Raw genomic sequence first — 25929 nt, forward strand, 5'->3', positions numbered from 1 at the left:
CTGCCCCCGCGACCCGACCTCGGATAAGCGGAAGAAGATGGATGGATGGATAATAATAATGATAATGATAATCATAATAATAATACAACTAATGATGATAATGATAATAATAATTATAATAATGATAATATTAATAATAATAATGATGATGATAATAACAATGATAATATTAATAATGATAATAATAATACAAATAATAATGATAATGTTAATAAAAGCAAAAGCGGCCAGTTTGAACCAAAGTGAACATTGCAAGTGTGAACGCAGCCTTAAATTTAATAATAATAATAAAACTAATGATAATAATGATAATGATGATAATAATAATAATAATAAAACATTTAAGGATAAACATGGCAATACGTATGAGTCAGCTGTGTGTTTACCATCTAAACAGGGCACTTGAGTTTGTGCTTTTATTTTGAAATGCTAACTATTCCAGCCCGTTGAGAATGTGTTTGCGACAGTAGGCGACATTCAGGTTAGTCGAGAGCACTTGTTGAGCGAGCGTAGGAAGCCAGCAGATGACAACCACAACACAATTCACATTTTTTTACACTCCTAAAACGTAAGAAAAGTCGCGAAGAAGAAACATCCGCACGGGAATTTTGGCTCCGCCGTGTTTTTTTCTGCGTGCGTGTGTGTGTGTGTGTGTGTGTGTGTGTGTGTGTATGTGTGTATCCCTGCACGTTCTTTGAGCCGAGCGTAAGACAACACTTGAACATGTGCTACAGCCGTCCCGCTATAAATGCTTGATCCTGGGGGGTTGGGGGGGAGGGGGAGGAGCCACAGTGAAATAAAGGCATTTATCGGTGACCCAATAAGGGCGTGTCATCCGTACGCTAAATCTCTGCCTGCGTATCGTCTCCGCGTTTGCTTCCGACAAGGCGTCCGAAAAAAGCGACGAAATAGAGAGTTTCCCCGCGTCCGACGGGGGACTTCAGAAGTCCACGTCCCAACCGGAGTTGTCGTCGGGGGGAGGGTCCTCGTTGTCCTCCGGGAAGCTGTCGAAGTTACTCGTGTCCACCGCCGACGTGACCTGACGAGTAAAAGACAAAATAAATACCAATAAAGTAAATAATGTACATCAGTGGTCCCCAAAAAAAAAAAAAAAAAAAAAAAAAAAAAATGTTTTTTTTTTTATTTTATTTTTTTTAATTCAAATCAACATAAAAACACTATATATACATATTGTGTATGTGTATGTCAATATAGATCAATGCAGTCTGCAGGTGTACAGTCCGTAAGCACACATGATTGTATTTCTTTATGAAAAAAAAAAAATGAAAAAAAAAAAAAAAAAATCCCCCCCAACTCCCCCCCCCCCGCCCCCGGTCCGTGGGACAAATTGGGGACCACTGATGTACATAATTCAGGTTGAAACGGGATGCATGGCGACTTGTCCAGGGTGTACCCCGCCGCTGAGATAGGCTCCAGCAACCCCCCCCCCCCCGAAAGGGACAAGCAGTAGTAAATGGATGGATGGCATACTTACATTGGGGATGATAGGAGGCGTCAATGTCCCCTTCTTTAAGCCCTCCCAGTTAAAGCCCTCAAACCACCTACATGGGAAATAAAGCATTTGGAGGTTTACAACAGAATATAATTTTATTGTCATTATTACAGTGAACAGGTTCAAAGAACAACGAAATTGGAGCAGATCCTCTAAGGCAGTGGTCTCCAACCACCGCGGACCGATTGGTACCGGGCCGCACAAGAAATTTAAAAAATAAAAAAAATATATATATATATTTTTTTTTTTAAAATGAAATCAACATAAAAAACACAATATATACATTATATATCAATATAGATCAATACAGTCTGCAGGGATACAGTCCGTAAGCACACATGATTGTATTTATTTATGTAAAAAAAATAAATAAATAAAAAAATTTTTTGGGACAAATTTTCAAGCGTTGACCGGTCCGCAACTACAAAAAGGTTGGGGACCACTGGTCTAAGGTGCATATACAATAATTTAGTAATATAAATAGTAAAAAAGAGATAAAAGAGAAGATATGTATCTATATATATGTATATATCCACACACATGCACATATCCATACATATGCATATATATATACATATACACATATAACATTATTAAAAGGGTTGCATGTCCATTTCATTCAAATTTACAAGTATTTAGATTTCCCCAAAAAATATTTTCTGTATTAAAGTTGTAGCCAAAACTTGTCAAAATTATATTTTTTCCAGAAATAAAGGTTTATTTTCTTTTTTTTATATTAACTATTTGATTTTTTGTAATCTGAAAATGTCTTTTCAGATTGTTTATTTTTTCGTCTAACATTTAACCATATGTATTTTCACTTTATTTTGGTTTATTTAAAAAGTGATCAACATATTTTATTTTCCAGTCTCGCTTTTTTTTTTTAAAAACTTGTTTTTCTTTGTGTCATTTCCCCCAAAAGTTGTTTAATACAAACACAATTATAATTGCCTTTTATTCTTTTAAATTACATTGTTTGCATTGTGTTCATATTTTTTCTTATTTATGTTTTGAAAATTGTGTCAAAATTATATACATTTCCACATTTGTGTTCAAATGGAATGTATTTCTTGTTTAACTTTTTTTTATTCTTCTCAAAGTTAAGGAAAACTATTTATTTTCTAATCCAATATTATTTTCTAATTGTATGTATTTATTTGTATACTGTATACATTCATTTATTTTTGTATTTAAAAAAACCCAACAATATTTATCAAAATTATAATTTTTGCATTTTCTTATATCGTATTATTTATGTTTTTTAAATTGTATCAAAATTAAATATGTTTTTATTCTTCTCAAAGTTAAGGAATACTATTTATTTTCTAATCCCATATTATTTTCAAATTTTATGTATTTATTTGTATACTGTATACATTCATTTATTGTTGTATTAAAAGCAAACAAACAACATTTATCACAATTACAATTTTTGTATTTTCTTATATCGTATTAATTATGTTTTTAAATTGTATCAAAATTATATATTTTTTTATTCTTCTCAAAGTTAAGGAAAGCTATCTATTTTCTAATCCAATATTATTTTCTAATTGTATGTATTTATTTGTATACTGTATACATTAATTTATTTTTGTATTTAAAAAAAACAAACAATATTTATCAAAATTATAATTTTTGTATTTTCTTATATCGTATTATTTATGTTTTTTAAATTGTATCAAAGTTAAATATGTTTTTATTCTTCTCAAAGTTAAGGAACACTATTTATTTTCTAATCCCATATTATTTTCAAATTGTATGTATTTATTTGTATACTGTATACATTCTTTTATTTTTGTATTAAAAACAAACAAACAACATTTATCACAATTATATTTTTTGTATTTTCTTATATCGTATTAGTTATGTTTTTTAAATTGTATCAAAATTATATATGTTTTTATTCTTCTCAAAGTTAAGGAACACTATTTATTTTCTAATCCAATATTATTTTGAAATTGTATGTATTTATTTGTATACTGTAAACATTCATTTATTTTTGTATTTAAAAAAAACCAACAATATTTATCAAAATTATAATTTTTGTATTTTCTTATTTTGTATTATTTATGTTTTTTTTTTAATTGTATCAAAATTATATATTTTTTTATTCTTCTCAAAGTTAAGGAAAACTGTTTATTTTCTAATCTAATATTATTTTCAAATTGTATGTATTTATTTGTATACTGTAGACATTCATTTATTTTTGTATTTAACAAAAATAAGACAATATTTATCAAAATTATAATTTTTGTATTTTCTTATTTCGTATTATTTATGTTTTTTAAATTGTAACAAAATTATATATTTTTTAAATCTTCTCAAAGTTAAGGAAAATTATTCATTTTCTAAACCAATATTAATTTCAAATTGTATGTATTTATTTGGATACTGTATACATTCATTTGTTTTTGTATTAAAAAAAAAGTCAATATTTATCAAAATTATAATTTTTGTATTTTCTTATTTTGTATTATTATTATTTTTTTTTAAATTGTATCAAAATTATATTTTTTTCAGCAAGCGAATGTATTCATGTTAGAATAATTATATATACGTTATCACACAACTCTTATGCTTAAAGGCCGTTGCTATAGTTATTATCTATTGTGCTCTTTTGTGCTTCGTGCAAGGGCACAAAACTTGTTATATTCCACGGCATATGAGGGGTGGTCTCGCCGCAGATGTTTTCTTTGTCTTAGCCCGCTAACAGCCAAGGACTTCAAGTACCTCAACGAAGATAAGACGACAGCACGCAGACGAAGCAGAGACAAGGGCATCACAAAGCCCCCAGCACATTCCGTCACATATTGTGCGTACTGGAGCTGCTTTGCATGATATGTGTGACCACTCCTTTTAGCGGCAGCCTCAGTGATGTTAACTATGGAACTCTTGAATAAATAGAGGAGCGCGTGGGGCTGTACCTTAGAGCGTGGTGGGAGACTGTAACTGAGTGTGCAGCCCCAAACGTTTCTCCTCATTGAGCTAAATTGAACTCTGTCTCTGCGTGATTCCTTGCTTCTTGTCTTGTGTAATAAGATAGTTTGGTGTTTGAACCTGACAATTTATTCCTTATTTTTGTTCATTAAAATGTTTCCCAACTTTATCAAAATTATTTATTTTCAAACTGTATACTTTAATTTTTGGATATATTTGTATACTATATTCCTAATTTTTTTTTAATTGGAAAAAAATATTTGTCTTATTTTTTTTTTTATTACTGTTTTTGTATTTTTTCTTTCTTCTAAATTTTGTAAAAAAAATAATTAAAAAAAAGTTTTCAAAATGTGTTTTTCTACTTTATTTTTTCAAAGCTGTACATATTTTTTTCTTTCTTTTTTTCATTTCCTCTTATTACGAGAATACTGATTAATGCTTACTTGTGCTTTTGGATGTCTTTGACACCATTTTTCAAGTTTCCCAGTCGTTCAGAAGGATTATCCCTGCAAACACATTTAATTAGTGAGCTGTCGGACCAGTGAGATGAATGCAGAGTTAAAAAGACAAAAAAAATTAAAATTAAAAAAAATTACAAATAATTAATAAAATAAAAATCACCTGCATAGCTTTTTGATTAGGTTGGCAGCATTTTTGGTAATTTTCTTTGGGAACTCGATCATGTCGATGCCTCTCAGGATGATGTTGTAGGTCTTCATTGGATCGGGGCCAGAGAAGGGAGGGCTGCGTAATGGACAAAATGTTAGCGTAATACAAGCAGACGTGTAACATTGGATGAAGAATGATGTAGAATGGAGCATGACACGGGCGATGTTTGTACCTGCCAGTTAGGAGCTCGAACATGAGGATTCCCAGCGACCAGTAGTCTGCAGAGATGTCGTGGCCTTTGTTCAGGATGATCTCTGGCGCTACGTACTCAGGAGTGCCACAGAAAGTCCACGTTTTCTTGCCAAAACCAATCTTCTTGGCGAAACCAAAGTCCACCTGATGGGAACGAAGACACTAAAGTCAGACTAAGATTTATTTTTATTTTTATTATTATTATATTTAACCTTTCTTTTAATTTATTTTTTTTACAATTTTGTGTTATTTCATTTTGACCTAAGCATTTTATTTTTTAAAAAATCGTAAAATGTAATGTGTGTTTTATACATTTTATTCATTTATTTTTTGTTAGAGTTACTTATCTTTTTTTTTTTTTCCATCCAATCCAACTTTATTTGTAGATTACTATGGAAAAAAACAAGTGGACCATAGAGCTGTACGGAATAATGAAAACAAATTAAAGGCATCGAAACTAACAAAAACAACAATTACATCTAGAAAAAAAACACCTAAATAAAAAGTGATACAAAAAATTTGGTCAAAAAAAAACCCAAAACAAAATAAACTACAATAAAAACAAATAACATGGGAAAAAAAAATAGTAATCTAAAGGAAATGCAATACTGTTCGAGTAAGAATAAGTATAACATCAACTTGGGAACTTTTTTTCCCCAAAGTTATCAAAATGATTAAAATAATTTTAAAAAATTAACTATAAATTTGATATATTTGTTTATTTACATCCCCTCAAAATATTGTCCAAATTTGTTTTTATAATCATGTGTTTTTTTCCTCGTGGATTTTCTTTCTGAAGTTGACAACATTTATTTTTTTCAGTCATTATTTATTTGACCGATTTTTTTTTTTCACAACGTGTCAAAATGATGCAATTTATTTTAAAAATATACTTTTGACTTGAAATATCATCATCATTGAATGATTGCTTATAGGTAGATTGAGATGATTATAATTTCGAGAACAAAATTTAAAAAACACCTAAATAAAAAGTGATACAAAAAATTTGGTCAAAAAACCCCCAAAATAAAATAAACTACAATAAAAACAAATAACATGGACAAAAATAGTAATCTAAAGGAAATGCAATACAGTACAAGTAAGAATAAGTATAACATCAACTTGGGAACTTTTTTTCCCCAAAGTTATCAAAATGATTAAAATAATTTTAAAAAATTAACTATAAATTTGATATTTTTGTTTATTTACATCCCCTCAAAATATTGTCCAAATTTGTTTTTATAATCATGTGTTTTTTTCCACGTGGATTTTCTTTCTGAAGTTGACAAAATTTATTTTTTTCAGTCATTATTTATTTTACCTATTTATTTTTTCTCACAATGTGTCAAAATGATGCAATTTATTTTAAAAATATACTTTTGACTTGAAATATCATCATCATTGAATGATTGCTTCTAGGTAGATGGAGATTATTATAATTTTGAGAACAAAATAAAAATATTGAGTTTATCTTGTAACTAAATACAACAATCTAAACAAATGTAATAGTATAAATAAATAAAAATAATTACCTTTTTACATATTACTACACACAATTGTTTGACAAAATTCACAATTATGAAATAACAGAAAAGCAAATAAGGTAACAAAAATATAAATATTAAAATATAAACAAAACAACAAAAATAACTAGAATGTGCGAAAGCAGCCGAACCAATAAGTATGAGCGGAACTGAAATGCTTGAATATCCTGGATGAGTGGAGTTAGTGGATGTTGGAACGGTTCAAATCGGGTGAGAAATGTGCGATATGGAGAGGTTTGTATACTGCCCATTCATTTTCAATGAGGGGAAATTCCTGGTAATTACGGGTAATTAGGAAATTTTCGGAACCTGGAGTGTGTGGATGTTGGAACGGTTCGAATCGGATGAGAAAAGTGGGATATGCAGTAGATTGTATATTTCCCCCTGGAAATTCTGGAACAACCGGGAATTTTGTGTTTGATATGTGGACAGAGTAGTGTGGGTGGATGGTTGAAATGTCGAATTTGGGTAAAAATAATGGCGTACAATTGTGAGTATTTAGGGCATTGTAGAACTATGAATACGTCCATTCATTTGAATGGGAATTTCCTAGAAATTTGAGAATTTTGGGAAAACCGTGAATTTTGGAAAATATAGATAATACCACATCTGTCCTAGATGATATGAATGGGTTGGTGTTGTAAATTTTCCATAAAGTTGAAAAATGTTGACCTAGTAACAATTGGAATATTTCGGAAATCCTGGAAATTCAGGAAAAGCAGGAATTTGTACAAAGAAAATATACATTTGTTGTTATCCCAACTAAGGAGAATATTTTGAAGGTGGTGTGGTCAAAAACAGTTGAAAAATATCGACTGTGAAAAATTTCCAGGAAAAGGTCAAAATAGGGCTTTGGAAAACCTGGAATTCCAGGATTTTTTTTTTTACTTGGAAAATGGTAGTTTGATGGTCCAAGGTGATTGGAGTGTGTGGACGGTGGAATGGTTCGAATCGATTGAGAAATGTGGGAATTGTGCAAGTTCGAAAAATGGCCCATTCATTTTCAATGGTAAAAATTATCCCAAAAACCGGGAATTCCTGGAATTTTTTTTGACTTGGAAAATGATGGTTTGATGGTCCAAGGTGAGTGGAGTGTGTGGATGGTGGAACGGTTCAAATCGGTTGAGAAATGTGGGAATTGTGCAAGTTCGAAAAATGGCCCATTCATTTTCAATGGTAAAAATGACCCGGAAAACCGAGAATTCTGCGAATTCATGGACTTTTTTTGAAAGTTAAAAATGGTAGTTTGATGGTTTAAGGTGAGTGGAGTGTGTGGATGGTGGAACGGTTCGAATCGGTTGAGAAATGTGGGAATTGTGCAATTTCGAAAAATGGCCCATTCATTTTCAATGGTAAAAATGACCCGGAAAACCGAGAATTCTGAAAATTCCTGGACTTCTTTTGAACGTTAAAAATGGTAGTTTGATGGTCCAAGGTGAGTGGAGTGTGTGGATGGTTGAACGGTTCGAATCGGTTGAGAAATGTGGGAATTGTGCAAGTTCGAAAAATGGCCCATTCATTTTCAATGGTAAAAATGACCCCGAAAACCGGGATTTCTGGGAATTTCTGGAATTTTTTTGAACTTGCAAAATGGTAGTTTGATGGTCCAAGGTGAGTGGAGTGTGTGGATAGTTGAACGGTTCGAATCGGTTGAGAAATGTGGGAATTGTGCAAGTTCGAAAAATGGCCCATTCATTTTCAATGGTAAAAATTACCCCGAAAACCGGGAATTCTGGGAATTCCTGGAATTTTTTGAACTTGCAAAATGGTAGTTTGATGGTCCAAGGTGAGTGGAGTGTGTGGATGGTGGAACGGTTCAAATCGGTTGAGAAATGTGGGAATTGTGCAATTTCGAAAAATGGCCCATTAATTTTCAATGGTAAAAATGACCGGAAAACCGATAATTCTGCGAATTCCTGGAGTTTTTTTGAACGTTAAAAATGGTAGTTTGATGGTCCAAGGTGAGTGGAGTGTGTGGATGGTTGAACGGTTCGAATCGGTTGAGAAATGTGGGAATTGTGCAATTTCGAAAAATGGCCCATTCATTTTCAATGGTAAAAAATGACCCCGAAAACCGAGAATTCTGCGAATTCCTGGACTTTTTTTGAACGTTAAAAATGGTAGTTTGATGGTCCAAGGTGAGTGGAGTGTGTGGATGGTGGAATGGTTCGAATCGGTTGAGAAATGTGGGAACTGTGCAATTTCGAAAAATGGCCCATTCATTTTCAATGGTAAAAATGACCCAGAAACCCGGGGATTGTAGGTATTCTTTTATATTTTTTTGGAGTTCACGAATTCCAGTCAAGCCAAACATTTTGATACTTAAACGGTTCTGATCAGATAAAAACTGTGGGCTGTGGAGCACGCCAGAATTTTTGGGCGGAATATTAATAAATGGATGATTTTTAGCTGGAGAATCTAGCTACATTCACGTCAGTAGTCAGTAGAACAGGGAAGAGAGGGGCAAAAGTATCGATCTTATCCTGCTAGTATCGATCTGATACCAATACCCACCTTGGCCTCGATATTTAGATGGCCACGCCCAGCCCTGATAAGAAACACACTCAAGATGAGGTCTTACCAGTTTGGCATAGCCCCTGTGATCCAGTATAAGGTTCTCAGGTTTGAGGTCTCTGTAGATGATGCCTTTGGAATGCAGGTATGCGAAGGCCTCCACCACGCAGCCGGTATAAAACCTGGTGGTCGAGTCCTCAAAAGAGCCTCTGTAAACATGTTTAGACACGTAACTTTTTATTTTCCACTGGATAATTGAAGTGTACGGAGCACCTTTGAGCGTACCGGTCTCGAAGGATGGTCCACAGCTCTCCACCCAGGCAGGCTTCCATCAGCATGTATAGGTACTTGCTGTCCTTGAACGTTCTGTACAGTCTGCAAACAAGACACGGGGTGAGGTCCCAGGTCTCAATACGATGTTTGCAATGCCTTGATGGACTTAAGGCCCAGGTTGTGTTCTCTCAGCACATTTGTACAACCGCCAAAAACATATATCATGTACAGTGTTTCGTAGGCCATGGTTTTAAAAAAAAAGCTAAAAACCTGGGGGTTATTCCGGGTAGGAAGTTCAACAAACTCTGAGTCTAAACCCGAAGTCTAAGTACTGGGTTCCAGAACAGCTGATCTGAGTCAGTCCAATCAATCCTGAGGATGTTCACAACTGATTAATAGAGCGCTGATTCTACGATTAAACTTAGCAACTGGGGACTGAAAAGGCCGTCTTATTTGCATTTTGAACTAAATTCGGACGTCTATTTTCTGAAATAAGAAAAATAATATGGCATTTCAGCTCCTGTTGGCATGTTATTTTGCTTATTGTCAGTAATAAAGTTCATATATCATACTCGCATCTACTGTTTAATTTTCTGAAAACTAATCTAAAACTTTAAGAATGAGTGAGACATATTAAATATCTGAAATCAAGCTTAAAAAAATAGATGTTAGGACAGTTTAAGTTACATTCTCTTGAGAACCAGCGCCCTCTGGTGGACACTCTGCATTAGTTCCGAGGACGCTGCTGTTCTCATTAGGTATTAGGATATAGCAACATTATATAGCAACATATATATATATATATATATATATATATATATATATATATATATATATATATATATATATATATATATATATATATATATATATATATATATATATATATATATATATATATATATATATATATATATATATATATATGTCTTAATTAGATTATCCAAAAGATAGTGCTCGATACCGTGGTAGGGCGTAATATGTATGTGTGGGAAAAAAATCACAAGACTATTTCATCTCTACAGGCCTGTTTCATGGGGGGTTTTCCTCAATCCTCTCCTGAGGATTGAGGAAAACCCCTCATGAAACCTTGAAGGGGGATTTGCCAACTTCCTGTTGATTTTTACCCGAGGATGTTCAATTATGAAAGGTAGGTCTAAGTGAGCCCTACATAGAGGGTTTTTGTTTCATGTCTCTACGACATTCCTAGGGAGTTAGAGGCAATTTACTTCCTAGGGGGCGCTAGAGAGCAGTTTTGATTTTTGGGGTTAGGTTTTTTTTAATAAAGTGTGCTGTCACACATGCGGACCCTAATAATAATAAACATTACAATAACAATAGGTTCCTTTATACAAGGTACATGCGGACCCTAATAATAATAAACATTACAATAACAATAGGTTCCTTTATACAAGGTACATGCGGACCCTAATAATAATAAACATTACAATAACAATAGGTTCCTTTGTAACCTGTACAAAGGACTCCCTGTGGGAGTCCTTTATACAGGGTACATGCGGACCCTAATAATAATAAACATTACAATAACAATAGGTTCCTTTGTACAGGGTACATGCGGACCCTAATAATAATAAACATTACAATAACAATAGGTTCCTTTGTAACCTGTACAAAGTGAAGTGAAGTGAAGTGAATTACATTTATATAGCGCTTTTTCTCAAGTGACTCAAAGCGCTTTACATAGTGAAACCCAATATCTAAGTTACATTCAAACCAGTGTGGGTGGCACTGGGAGCAGGTGGGTAAAGTGTCTTGCCCAAGGACACAACGGCAGTGACTAGGATGGCGGAGGCGGGGATCGAACCTGCAACCCTCAAGTTGCTGGCACGGCCGCTCTACCAACCGAGCTATCCCGCCACTCCCTGTGGGAATCCTTTGTACAGTGTACATGCGGACCCTAATAATAATAAACATTACAATAACAATAGGTTCCTTTGTAACCTGTACAAAGGACTCCCTGTGGGAGTCCTTTATACAGGGTACATGCGGACCCTAATAATAAAATAGCGCCCGCAGAACAGTGATCAGCCTTGGTAAATCACGTTGATATCGGCTTTTCGTCCTCCGAGTATTGTGGGCCTTCTGATGCATATTCACGAAGACAATACGCTAAATAAATTGCGCTCCTTATTTTGCCTAAGTAAGAGAGGCAGTCCTCTGCTCATGACCCTAGTAGATCAGCTTGGCTGGTGTGTTCGGGCCCCATGTTTGTTGGTAACAAGACAAGATACCTGACGATGAAATCCGAGTGGGCCTCCTGCATGATGAGCTTCTCCGAGCGGATGTGCTCCTGCTGCCGGGTGTCCACGATGTGCCGCTTCTTGAGGATCTTCATGGCGTAGGTTTTGTTCTCGTCGCTCTTGAGCTGCACCTGAAGACCCCGGGGCGTTGGCGGTCAGCCGGGTTTTTTGGCGACCGACGAGCACGGGCGTACTTACCAGCTCCACGCGTCCGAATCCGCCCACCCCCAGAGTGTCGATGATGTTGAAGTCCGCCAGGTTGAGGTTGAAGAAGAAGGCGTTCTCGGCCTCATACCTGAGGTTGGTGAGAGTACAGAGAAGAACATAATCTTGCGCATGGACTTCATGTGTTTTCATCTCCCAGGATTACTTGTAATCCGTCAAGGGTGTCCTCAAGGATGCAGAACACCTGCCTGTGTCCTCGGCTTTATCCCCCCTTAGAGGACGAGGACATCTGTGGCACGACGCTCTTAAAGACAAGATAGTTTCCACGCCAGCTCTTATCTTATCCCCCGCACGTTATTGTTTGATCCCCATCCAGTTTCATCAGGTCGGGACGCGGATCAGCGGGCTTAGCGCACGTCGCCGTGGGTCACATGGGACAGCTTTTATGGAGATAAAGGGGGAAAAGGAGTCCGGTAACAGCCGGTCTTGTACTTTGTGTGAGGTTACTGTCTGGTGAAGATTTATTTACACGTGATATTTGCATAACTGCGGGGTCAGCAACACAAAACGTTGAAAGAGACATATTGGACCAAAAATACAAAAATAGCAATTTTTTTCCGCAGTGAGTCCTCAAAAAGAGCATAAGACTCCCGTCCTATAGAGGATCTTTTACTTTATTTTTTACTTTATTTTGCAGTGAGTCCTCAAAAAGTGCAAAACACTCCCGTCCCATAGAGGATCTTTGACTTTATTTTTTTTAACTTTTATTTTGCAGTGAGTCCTCAAAAAGAGCAGAACACTCCCGTCATATAGAGGATCTTTGACTTTATTTTTTAAAAGTTTTATTCCGCAGTGAGTCTTCAAAAATAGCAGAACACTCCCTTTCTATAGAGGATCTTTGACTTCATTTTTTACTTTATTTTGCAGTTAGTTCTCAAAAAGAGCAGTACACTCCCGTCCTATAGAGGATCTTTGACTTTTTTTTTTAACCTTTTTTTCCGCAATGAGTCCTAAAAAAGAGCAGAACACTCCCGTGCTATAGATGATCTTTGACTTTATTTTTTTACTTTTTTTCGCGGTTAATCCTCAAAAAGAGCAGAAAACTCCCGTCCTATAGAGGATCTTTGACTTTATTTTTTTTGAAGTTTTATTCCGCAGTGAGTCCTCAAAAAGAGCAGAACACTCCATTTCTATAGAGGATCTTTGAATTTATGTTTTACTTTATTTTGCAGTTAGTTCTCAAAAAGAGCAGAACACGCCCATCCTATAAAGGATCTTTGACTTTTTTTTTTTTTTTACTTTTGTTTTGCAGTGAGTCCTCAAAAAGAGCAGAACACTCCCGTCCTATAGAGCAGTGCTCCCCAACCACCAGGCCACGGCCTGGTACTGGTCCGTGGACCGATTGGTACCGGGCCGCACAAGAAATAAAATAAAAAATAAAAATATTAATTTTTTATGAAATGAACATAAAAAACACAATACATACATTATATATATCAATATAGACCAATACAGTCTGCATGGATCAATACAGTCTGCAGGGATCAATACAGTCTGCAGGGATACAGTCCGTAAGCACACATGATTGTATTTCTTTATGACAAAAAAATGAATAATTTTTTTTTTTTAAATACTATTTTGGTGAGGTAAATAAGACGGACACTTTTATTAATAGTATATACAAAAAGATTAAAGGTCTAAGTCTGAAACATTTAGTTTTTGCATTAAGTGTCAGATATTTAGTTGTTCAAGGCCAAGCCTAATAACATCCGATTGGGTGTCGTCTTATGTTTGGCCAGCAGAGGGCAGCATTGTCCTGTGAGAAAACCATTAAAGCCCATTAAAGCTGCAACATTTGTCTTAATGTTGACACAAATCCCTCCCTGCCATGGACCAAACATCTTCCAGCTGAGAACAGGAGACGTCTGGAAGCCCATCAATGCATCTCAAACCAAGGCTTGGTTTAAAAAGTGCATTCTTAGCGTCTAATACAGGATGTCCACTAAATATGATACCAGTCAACAGATCCACATAGACTAGATCGATTGATTGATTGCAACTTTTATTAGTAGATTGCACAGTACAGTACATATTCCGTACAATTGACCACTAAATCAGTGGTCCCCAACCTTTTTGTAGCTGCGGACCGGTCAACGCTTGAAAATTTGTCCCACGGACCGGTGGTCTACATAATTAAATACAATCATGTGTGCTTACGGACTGTATCCCTGCAGACTGTATTGATCTATATTGATATATAATGTATATATTGTGTTTTTTATGTTGATTTCATAAAAAAAAAAAAAAAAATTAAAATAAAAAAAAAAACCTTTTTTTTTATGTTTTATTTTTTTTAATTTCTTGTGCGCCCCGGTACCTATCGGTCCGCAGACCGGTACCGGGCCGCGGCCCGGTGGTTGGGGACCACTGCACTAAATGGTAAAATTTTCAACTTGGGGTCCACGTAAATCAATTCATGGTAAAGGTTAGGGTTAGGGGTTAGGGTTAGGGGTTAGGGTTAGGGTTAGGGTTAGGGTTAGGGTTAGGGTTTTGTTACATCATGTGTCAAACTATTTTTTTATTGAGAGCCATGTAGGAATTATGGCTGCCCTCAGAGGGCCACATATAACAGTAAATATGTATTATAAATATAATAAATGATAAATATAAACCTATAATAGCCTCTTTAGTTTATTATTATATGTTTTACAGATTGATGGATAACTTGCTCTGAAATCGTAGGTCAAAGTACTGATTGTCCAGCCTTTAAATCTGTGCAAGGACAAAACTTCTTGTCTGAGTGGTGGCCTCAGCCGCAGATGTTATCTTTGTTTTAGCCCCGCTAACAGCCAAGGACTTCAAGGACCTCAACGAAGATGAGACGACAGCACGCAGACGAAGCGGAGACAAGGCGAAATCACAAGACCCCCCCAGCACATTCCGTCACGTATTGTGCGTACTGGACCTGCTTTGCATGATATGTGTGACCACTCCTTTTAGAGGCGGCCTCAGTGATGTTGACTAGGGAACTCCTGAATAAATAGAGGGACGCCGGAGCTGAATCTTAGAGCGTAGGGCGAGACTGTGACTAAGTGTGCAGCTCCATGCGTTCTCCTCATGAGCTAAATTGAACTCTGTCTCTGCATGGTTCCTTGCTTCTTGTCTGTTTAATAGATGTCATCAGTGTTTCAACCTGACAGTCTATGACAATGACTTCTGTTTTGTTTGATCAGCCGTTTTACTGCCCTGTGACAGACACAGTTTGGAAACAGTTGAGGTTTGTTAATTAACATTTACAAAATCTCTAAGACTGGTATATATCTGTGTGGCTTATAGTCCGGTGCGGCTAACATGTGGAAAAATATTTATTACCACTAAAATACCGGTGCTATCCATGGCTAGGTAAATACGCTATTTATTACAATTTTAAACGACGTGGAAGGCCACCTTAAATCATGTGGCGGGTGCTTTCAAATGATAAAATGTAGTGGTATGCCACATTGAATGGTGTGACGGGCCACTTTAAATGACGTGGAGATCTGGCCCCCCTGGGGCCTTGGGTTTGACACCAGTGATTGATTGATTGATTGGAACTTTTATTAGTAGATTGCACAGTAGAGTACTTATTCCATACAATTGACCACTAAATGGTAACACCCCAATCAGTTTTTCAACTTGTTTAAGTCGGTCCACGTTAATCAATTTATGGTAAAACTGGACTGGACTGGACTCTCACACTATTATGTTAGATCCACTATGGACTGGACTCTCACACTATTATGTTAGATCCACTATGGACTGGACTCTCACACTATTATGTTAGATCCACTATGGACTGGACTCTCACTATTATGTTGGATCCACTATGGACTGGACTCTCACTATTATGTTAGATCCACTATGGACTGGACTCTCACTATTATGTTAGATCCACTATGGACTGGACTCTCACTATTATGTTAGATCCACTATGGACTGGACTCTCACTATTATGTTAGATCCACTATGGACTGGACTCTCACACTATTATGTTAGATCCACTATGGACTGGACTCTCACACTATTATGTTAGATCCACTATGGACTGGACTCTCACACTATTATGTTAGATCCACTATGGACTGGACTCTCACTATTATGTTAGATCCACTATGGACTGGACTCTCACTATTATGTTAGATCCACTATGGACTGGACTCTCACTATTATGTTAGATCCACTATGGACTGGACTCTCACTATTATGTTAGATCCACTATGGACTGGACTCTCACACTATTATGTTAGATCCACTATGGACTGGACTCTCACACTATTATGTTAGATGCACTATGGACTGGACTCTCACTATTATGTTAGATCCACTATGGACTGGACTCACACTATTATGTTAGATCCACTATGGACTGGACTCTCACACTATTATGTTAGATCCACTATGGACTGGACTCTAACACTATTATGCTAGATCCACTATGGACTGGACTCTCACACTATGTTAGATCCACTATGGACTGGACTCTCACACTATTATGTTAGATCCACTATGGACTGGACTCTCACACTATTATGTTAGATCCACTACGGACTGGACTCTCACTATTATGTTAGATCCACTATGGACTGGACTCTCACACTATTATGTTAGATCCACTATGGACTGGACTCTCACTATTATGTTAGATCCACTATGGACTGGACTTTCACACTATTATGTTAGATCCACTATGGACTGGACTCTCACACTATTATGTTAGATCCACTATGGACTGGACTCTCACTATTATGTTAGATCCACTATGGACTGGACTTTCACACTATTATGTTAGATCCACAATGGATTTTTGATTGATTGACACTTTAGATTGCACAGTACAGTACATATTCTGTACAATTGACCACTAAATGGTAACACCTGAATAAGTTTTTCAACTTGTTTTAAGTCCACGTTAATCAATTCATGCTAGCGGGTCTATGGCAATGACTTCTGTTTTGTTTGATCAGCCGTGTTACTGCCCTGTGACAGACACCGTTTTGAAACAGTTAAGGAATGTAAATAAACATTTATGAAATCTCTTGCGGCTTATTGTCCGGTGCGGCTAATATGTGTAAAAAATGGTATTACCACTAAAATACCGGTGCTATCCATGGCTAGGTAAATACACTATTTATTTACATTTTAAACGACGGGTAAGGCCACTTTAAATCATGTCGTGGGTGCCTTTAAATGATAAATGTCGTGATATGCCACATTGAATGGTGTGACGGGCCACTTTACATGACGTGGCCGGGCCAAATCTGGCCCCCCGGGCCTTGGGTTTGACACCAGTGGACTAGAGCAATATATCTACCTTAACCTCTTAAGGCCCAAGCTGTTTTTTACATGCTTTTTTGTATTTTTCTTTGCTATTTGGGCTTATTGGAGCCTAATTAAAATAAAAACTAAGAATCATCTTTTGATATGATGTACTTAGTCCATAAGTACACAAACGTGTACTTCATGTTTAGTGACTTGCTAATTCTTATTTTTACCCCTTTTATCCCCCCCAAGTTCCATTGTATGTTATACTCTTCTGACACCACCAGAGGGCAGTGTAAGTGTCCACGTACGTGGCCGTAAGACCCCAATTCAGTAGTGTACACAATTTTGGAAACGCATGTGGCCACTAAGCCTCTAGACCAGGGGTCACCAACCTTTTTGAAAGCAAGAGCTACTTCTTGGGTACTGATTAATGCGAAGGGCTACCAGTTTGATACACACTTCAATAAATTGCCAGAAATAGCCAATTTGCTCAATTTACCTTTAACTCTATGTTATTATTAATAATTAATGATATTTACACTTAATTGAACGGTTTAAAAGAGGAGAAAACACGAACAAAAATGACAATTAAATTTTGAAACATAGTTTATCTTCAATTTCGACTCTTTAAAATTCAAAATTCTACCGAAAAAAAAGAAGAGAAAAACTAGCTAATTTGAATGTTTTTGAAAAAATAAAAAAATAATTTATGGAACATCATTAGTAATTTTTCCTGATTAAGATTAATTATAGAATTTTGATGACATGTTTTAAATAGGTTAAAATCCAATCTGCACTTCGTTAGAATATATAACAAATTGGACCAAGCTATATTTCTAACAAAGACAAATCATTATTTCTTCTAGATTTTCCAGAACAAAAATTTTAAAAGAAATTCAAAAGACTTTGAAATAAGATTCAAATTTTATTCTACAGATTTTCTAGATTTGCCAGAATATTTTTTTTGAATTTTAATCATAATAAGTTTGAAGAAATATTTCACAAATATTCTTCGTCGAAAAAACAGAAGCTAAAATTAAGAATTAAATTAAAATGTATTTATTATTCTTTACAATAAAAAAATACATTTACTTGAACATTGATTTAAATTGTCAGGAAAGAAGAGGAAGGAATTTAAAAGGTAAACAGGTATATGTGTTTAAAAATCCTAAAATCATTTTTAAGGTTGTATTTTTTCCCTAAAATTGTCTTTCTGAAAGTTATAAGAAGCAAAGTAAAAAAAATAATGCATTTATTTAAACAAGTGAAGACCAAGTCTTTAAAATATTTTCTTGGATTTTCAAATTCTATTTGAGTTTTGTCTCTCTTAGAATTAAAAATGTCGGGCAAAGCGAGACCAGCTTGCTAGTAAATAAATACAATTTAAAAAATAGAGGCAGCTCACTGGTAAGTGCTGCTATTTGAGCTATTTTTAGAACAGGCCAGCGGGCTACTCATCTGGTCCTTACGGGCTACCTGGTGCCCGCGGGCACCGCGTTGGTGACCCCTGGTCTAGAGGTTAAGTAGATCAAACGTACGACCTTGACATGGAAGTGTTCTGCATCCATCATGCTGAAGACATCCCGGCCTTTAAGTCGGCCACACTTCAGCCTACAGGATATGAGACTATACCTCCTAGAGACGTGTTGGTATGTTTTACCTGCAGATAGAACAGTACTCGCTAATGACGGCAGTGTGTTGGAAGTGTTCCTCTGCGGTTGCACGGTGCATCAGCGGGTGATAAAACTGTAGAGCAGGGGTCACCAACGCGGTGCCCGCGGGCACCAGGTAGCCCGTAAGGACCAGATGAGTAGCCCCCTAGCCTGTTCTAAAAATAGCTCAAATAGCAGCACTTACCAGTGAGCTGCCTCTATTTTTTAAATTGTATTTATTTACTAGCAAGCTGGTCTCGCTTTGCCCGACATTTTTAATTCTAAGAGAGACAAAACTCAAATAGAATTTGAAAATCCAAGAAAATATTTTAAAGACTTGGTCTTCACTTGTTTAAATAAATTCATTAATTTTTTTACTTTGCTTCTTATAACTTTCAGAAAGACAATTTTAGAGAAAAAATACAACCTTAAAAATGGTTTTAGGATTTTTAAACACATATACCTTTTTACCTTTTAAATTCCTTCCTCTTCTTTCCTGACAATTTAAATCAATGTTCAAGTAAATGTATTTGTTTTTATTGTAAAGAATAATACATTAATTTTAATTTAATTCTTCATTTTAGCTTCTGTTTTTTCGACGAAGAATATTTGTGAAATATTTCTTCAAACTTATTATGATTAAAATTCAAAAAAATTATTCTGGCAAATCTAGAAAATCTGTAGAATCAAATTTGAATCTTATTTCAAAGTCTTTTGAATTTCTTTTAAAAAAATGTTTCTGGAAAATCTAGAAGAAATAATGATTTGTCTAGCTTGGTCCAATTTGTTATATATTCTAACAAAGTGCAGATTGGATTTTAACCTATTTAAAACATGTCATCAAAATTCTAAAATTAATCTTAATCAGGAAAAATTACTAATGATGTTCCACAAATTATTTTTTTAATTTTTTCAAAAAGATTCGAATTAGCTAGTTTTTCTCTTCTTTTTTTCGGTTGAATTTTGAATTTTAAAGAGTTGAAATTCAATCAATCAATGTTTATTTATATAGCCCTAAATCACAAAAGTCTCATAAACTATATCTCAAAATTTAATTGTCATTTTTTTCGTGTTTTCTCCTCTTTTAAACCGTTCAATTAAGTGTAAATATCATTAATTATTAATAATAACATAGAGTTAAAGGTACATTGAGCAAATGGGCTATTTCTGGCAATTTATTTAAGTGTGTATCAAACTGGTAGCCCTTCGCATTAATCACTACCCAAGAAGTAGCTCTTGCTTCCAAAAAGGTTGGTGACCCCTGCTGTAGTGGGTCGATGAAGTCATACCGGAGAAATGACGCAATCCCCATGAGTTTAGGGGTGGGGCCGGGGAAGAGCGCCGCATTATTGTGCTTAACTCGTGCGTCTTTGTATCTGCGCTCTAATTCTGTACATGCCTGGAATTTTACCTTTATGCATTATTCCCTGAGAAAGGACCCAAACATGACCATTAGAAGGAGCTATATTAATAACAAAGGGAATAAATGACAACTTGATTTAAAAAAATGGGATTTAAGTGCCCCAATTAAACATTATTATTAAGCTCAGAGTTTCCTATGAAAGCAGGGGTCTCTAGTTAACACCCAGTCAAAGACCATTGGCGTTATTATTATTTTTCTACAAAAAAGTGCTACGTTTTCCTTTCCAGGCAGTGGCTTTATTACTCCATAGCCTCAAAAAGAGCAGAAGACTCCCATCGTATAGAGGATCTTTTACTTTATTTTATTTTTTACTTTTATTTTGCAGTGAGTCTTCAAAAAGAGCAGAAGACTCCCGTCCTACAGAGGATCTTTGATTATTTTTATTTTTTTTTATTTTGCAGTGAGTCCTCAAAAAGAGCAGAAGACTCCCATCCTATAGAGGATCTTTTATTTTTTTTATTTTTTATTTTATTTTGCAGTGAGTCCTCAAAAAGAGCAGACCACTCCTGTCCTATAGAGGATCTTTGACTTTATGTTTTTTTATTTTATTTTGCAGTGAGTCCTCAAAAAGAGCAGAAGACTCCCATCCTATAGAGGATCTTTTATTTTTTTTATTTTTTATTTTATTTTGCAGTGAGTCCTCAAAAAGAGCAGACCACTCCTGTCCTATAGAGGATCTTTTATTTTTTATTTTTTTTTATTTTATTTTGCAGTGAGTCCTCAAAAAGAGCAGAAGACTCCCATCCTATAGAGGATCTTTTATTTTTTTTATTTTTTATTTTATTTTGCAGTGAGTCCTCAAAAAGAGCAGACCACTCCTGTCCTATAGAGGATCTTTGACTTTATGTTTTTTTATTTTATTTTGCAGTGAGTCCTCAAAAAGAGCAGACCACTCCTGTCCTATAGAGGATCTTTGACTTTATGTTTTTTTATTTTATTTTGCAGTGAGTCCTCAAAAAGAGCAGAAGACTCCCATCCTGTAGAGGATCTTTGATTTTTTTTATTTTTTTTTTATTTTGCAGTGAGTCCTCAAAAAGAGCAGACCACTCCTGGCCTATAGAGGATCTTTGACTTAATTTTTTTTAAATTTTATTTTGCAGTGAGTCCTCAAAAAGAGCAGAAGACTCCCATCCTATAGAGGATCTTTGACTTTATTTTATTTTTTACTTTTATTTTGCAGTGAGTCCTCAAAAAGAGCAGAAGACTCCCGTCCTACAGAGGATCTTTGATTATTTTTATTTTTTTTTTATTTTGCAGTGAGTCCTCAAAAAGAGAAGAAGACTCCCATCCTATAGAGGATCTTTAATTGTTTTTATTTTTTATTTTATTTTGCAGTGAGTCCTCAAAAAGAGCAGACCACTCCTGTCCTATAGAGGATCTTTGACTTTATTTTTATTTTTATTTTATTTTGCAGTGAGTCCTCAAAAAGAGCAGAAGACTCCCATCCTATAGAGGATCTTTTATTTTTTTTATTTTTTTTTTATTATTTTGAAGTGAGTCCTCAAAAAGAGCAGACCACTCCTGGCCTATAGAGGATCTTTGACTTTATTTTTTTTAAATTTTATTTTGCAGTGAGTCCTCAAAAAGAGCAGACGACTCCCATCCTATAGAGGATCTTTGACTTTATTTAATTTTTTACTTTTATTTTGCAGTAAGTCCTCAAAAAGAGCAGAAGACTCCCACCCTATAGAGGATCTTTGATTTTTTTATTTTTATTTTTTATTTTGCAGTGAGTCCTCAAAAAGAGCAGACCGCTCCTGGCCTATAGAGGATCTTTGACTTTATTTTTTTTTAATTTTATTTTGCAGTGAGTCCTCAAAAAGAGCAGAAGACTCCCATCCTATAGAGGATCTTTGACTTTATTTTATTTGTTACTTTTATTTTGCAGTGAGTCCTCAAAAAGAGCAGAAGACTCCCGTCCTATATAGGATCTTTGACTTTACAGTATGTTTTACTTTTATTTCGCAGTGAGTCCTCAAAAAGAGCAGAGCACTCCTGTCCTATAGAGGATATTTGACTTTATTTTTTACCTTTTTTCGCAGTGAGTCCTCAAAAAGAGCAGAACACTCCCGTGCTATAGAGGATCTTTGACTTTATTTTTTACTTTTTTTCGCGGTTAATCCTCAAAAAGAGCAGAAAACTCCCGTCCTATAGAGGATCTTTGACTTCATTTTTTACTTGATTTCGCTGTTAGTTCTCAGAAAGAGCGGAACACTCCCGTCCTATAGAGGATCTTTGACTTAAATTTTTACTTTTTTTCACAGTGAGTCCTCAAAAAGAACAGAACACTCCCGTCCTATAGAGGATCTTTGACTTTATTTTTTACCTTTTTTCACAGTGAGTCCTCAAAAAGAGCAGAACATTCCCGTCCTATAGAGGATCTTTCACTTTATTTTTGGTTTTACTTTTATTTTGCAGTGAGTCCTCAAAAAGAGCAGAAGACTCCCATCCTTTAGAGGATCTTTGATTTTTTTATTTTATTTTAATTTTGCAGTGAGTCCTCAAAATGAGCAGAAGACTCCCATCCTATATAGGATCTTTGATTTTTAATTTTTATTTTTATTTTGCAGTGAGTCCTCAAAAAGAGCAGACCACTCCTGTCCTATAGAGGATCTTTGACTTAATTTTTTTTAAATTTCATTTTGAAGTGAGTCCTCAAAAAGAGCAGAAGACTCCCATCCTATAGAGGATCTTTGACTTTATTTTATTTGTTACTTTTATTTTGCAGTGAGTCCTCAAAAAGAGCAGAAGACTCCTGGCCTATAGAGGATCTTTGACTTTACAGTATGTTTTACTTTTATTTCCCAGTGAGTCCTCAAAAAGAGCAGAGCACTCCCGTCCTATAGAGGATCTTTGACTTTATTTTTTACTTTTTTTCGCAGTGAGTCCTCAAAAAGAGCAGAACACTCCCGTGCTATGGAGGATCTTTGACTTTATTTTTTACTTTTTTTCGCGGTTAATCCTCAAAAAGAGCAGAAAACTCCCGTCCTATAGAGGATCTTTGACTTCATTTTTTACTTGATTTCGCAACATGCTTTTTGGCGACGTTTAATCAATGTTGGGTTGTGACGTTGTTTTGACATTGAAATTCGGTCATTTCCCAACCAACAACGTGGATCCAACGTTAGACATCAACATTGTCTCAATTTTGAAAAACTATTTTTGGAATGTCGTGTCAAAGTCAGTTTTAAAGGACATGTACGTATAATCAACGTTGTATCAATGTCTTGTGCCTGCCTGAAAGGATGTTATTTTATTTGGACTAAAACTTTGGCCAAAAGACCATGGACCAGTTTCAAACTTTGTCCAAAATAGTTCAGACTTTCTGGAGAATTTCACTAACAGCTTTCACCAAAAAAGACCATGGACCAGGTTTCTAATTCTGCCTGAATTATTTCCGACTATCTTTGGATTTTGACTAAAGACAAATTCGGCTTGAATTAATTCAGACCACCTTTGGGATTTTGTCCAAAACTTTGACCAAAAGACCATGAACCAGTTTCTAAGTCTGCCTGAATTATTTCCGACTATTTTCGGATTTTGTCCAAAACTTTGACCAAAAGACCATGAACCAGTTTTTAATTCTGCCTGAATTATTTCCGACTATCTTTGGATTTTGACTAAATACTAATTCGGCTTGAATTATTTCAGACTATTTTGGGGATTTTGTCAAAAACTTTGACCAAAAGACCATGAACCAGTTTCTAATTCTGCCTGAATTATTTCCGACTATTTTCAGATTTTTTCCAAAACTTTGACCAAAAGGCCACGAACCAGTTTCTAATTCTGCCTGAATTATTTCCGACTATTTTCGGATTTTTTCCAAAACTTTGACCAAAAGGCCATGAACCAGTTTCTAATTCTGCCTGAATTATTTCCTACTATCTTTGGATTTTGACTGAAGACAAATTCTGCTTGAATTATTGCAGACTATCTTTGGGATTGTGTCCAAAACTTTGACCCAAAGACCATGAACCAGTTTCTAATTCTGCCTGAATTATTTCGGACTATTTTCGGATTTTGTCCAAAACTTTGACCAAAAGGCCATGAACCAGTTTCTAATTCTGCCTGAATTATTTCCGACTATCTTTGGATTTTGACTAAAAACTAATTCGGCTTGAATTATTTCAGACTATCTTTGGGATTTTGTCCAAAACTTTTACCAAAACACCAAGGACCAGTTTCAAACTGTGTTCATTATATTTCAAACTATCTTGAGATTATGACTGAAAACTTTGACCAAAAGACCATGAACCCGTTTCTAATTATGCTTAATTATTTTAGACTATTTTGGGATTATGACTGAAAACTTTGACCAAAAGACCATGAACCAGTTTCTAATTATGCTTAATTATTTTAGACTATTTTGGGATTTTGACTGAAAACTTTGACCAAAAGACCATAAACCAGTTTCTAATTCTGCCCGAATTATTTCCGACTATATTTGGATTTTGACTAAAGACAAAGTCGGCTTGAATTATTTCAGACTATCTTTGGGATTGTGTCCAAAACTTTGACCCAAGGACCATGAACCAGTTTCTAATTATGCCTGAATTATTTCCAACTATTTTCGGATTATGTCCAAAACTTTGACCAAAAGGCCATGAACCAGTTTCTAATTCTGCCTGAATTATTTCCGACTATTTTTGGATTTTGTCCAAAACTTTGACCAAAAGGCCATGAACCAGTTTCTAATTCTGCCTGAATTATTTCCGACTTTCTTTGGATTTTGACTAAAGACTAATTCGGCTTGAATTATTTCCTACTATCTTCTGATTTTGTCCAAAACTTTGACCAAAAGACCATGAACCAGTTTCTAATTCTGCCTGAATTATTTCCGACTATCTTTGGATTTTGACTAAAGACTAATTCGGCTTGAATTATTTCAGACTATCTTTGGGATTTTGTCCAGATCTTTGACCAAAACACCATGTACCAGTTTCAAACTGTGTTCAATATATTTCAAACTATCTTGAGATTATGACTGAAAACTTTGACCAAAAGACCATGAACCAGTTTCTAATTATGCCTAATTATTGTAGACTATTTTGGGATTTTGACTGAAAACTTTGACCAAAAGACCATGAACCAGTTTCTAATTCTGCCTGAATTATTTCCGATAATTTTCGGATTTTGTCCAAAACTTTGACCAAAAGGCCATGAACCAGTTTCTAATTCTGCCTGAATTATTTCCGAGTATTTTTGGATTTTGTCCAAAACTTTGACCAAAAGACCATGAACCAGATTCTAATTCTGCCTGAATTATTTCCGACTATTTTCGGATTTTGTCCAAAACTTTGACCAAAAGGCCATGAACCAGTTTCTAATTCTGCCTGAATTATTTCCGATAATTTTCGGATTTTGTCCAAAACTTTGACCAAAAGGCCATGAACCAGTTTATAATTCTGCCTGAATTATTTCCGATAATTTTCGGATTTTGTCCAAAACTTTGACCAAAAGGCCATGAACCAGTTTCTAATTCTGC

The 25929-nt window shown here is 35.1% G+C and overlaps 1 protein-coding gene across 5 annotated transcripts in view; it reads right to left on the bottom strand.

The window, feature by feature from the left end:
* LOC133657056 (cGMP-dependent protein kinase 1) overlaps positions 1-25929 on the bottom strand; it is a 634377-nt gene that overhangs the window by 192 nt on the left and 608256 nt on the right. For all 5 annotated transcript variants that reach the window (XM_062057944.1, XM_062057943.1, XM_062057948.1 and 2 more), the window contains 9 exons: positions 12102-12198; positions 11895-12034; positions 9655-9744; positions 9437-9578; positions 5292-5455; positions 5072-5194; positions 4894-4956; positions 1496-1562; positions 1-1039 (listed from right to left, as the gene is read on the bottom strand). The exon at positions 1-1039 is cut by the window's left edge. In XM_062057944.1, coding sequence (XP_061913928.1) covers positions 941-1039; positions 1496-1562; positions 4894-4956; positions 5072-5194; positions 5292-5455; positions 9437-9578; positions 9655-9744; positions 11895-12034; positions 12102-12198 — 985 coding nt within the window. In that variant the 3' untranslated portion in view covers positions 1-940. The remainder of the gene's footprint in view (positions 1040-1495; positions 1563-4893; positions 4957-5071; positions 5195-5291; positions 5456-9436; positions 9579-9654; positions 9745-11894; positions 12035-12101; positions 12199-25929) is intronic.

Source organism: Entelurus aequoreus, linkage group LG09 (assembly GCF_033978785.1).
Source record: "Entelurus aequoreus isolate RoL-2023_Sb linkage group LG09, RoL_Eaeq_v1.1, whole genome shotgun sequence".
Taxonomy (NCBI): Eukaryota; Metazoa; Chordata; class Actinopteri; order Syngnathiformes; family Syngnathidae; genus Entelurus; species Entelurus aequoreus.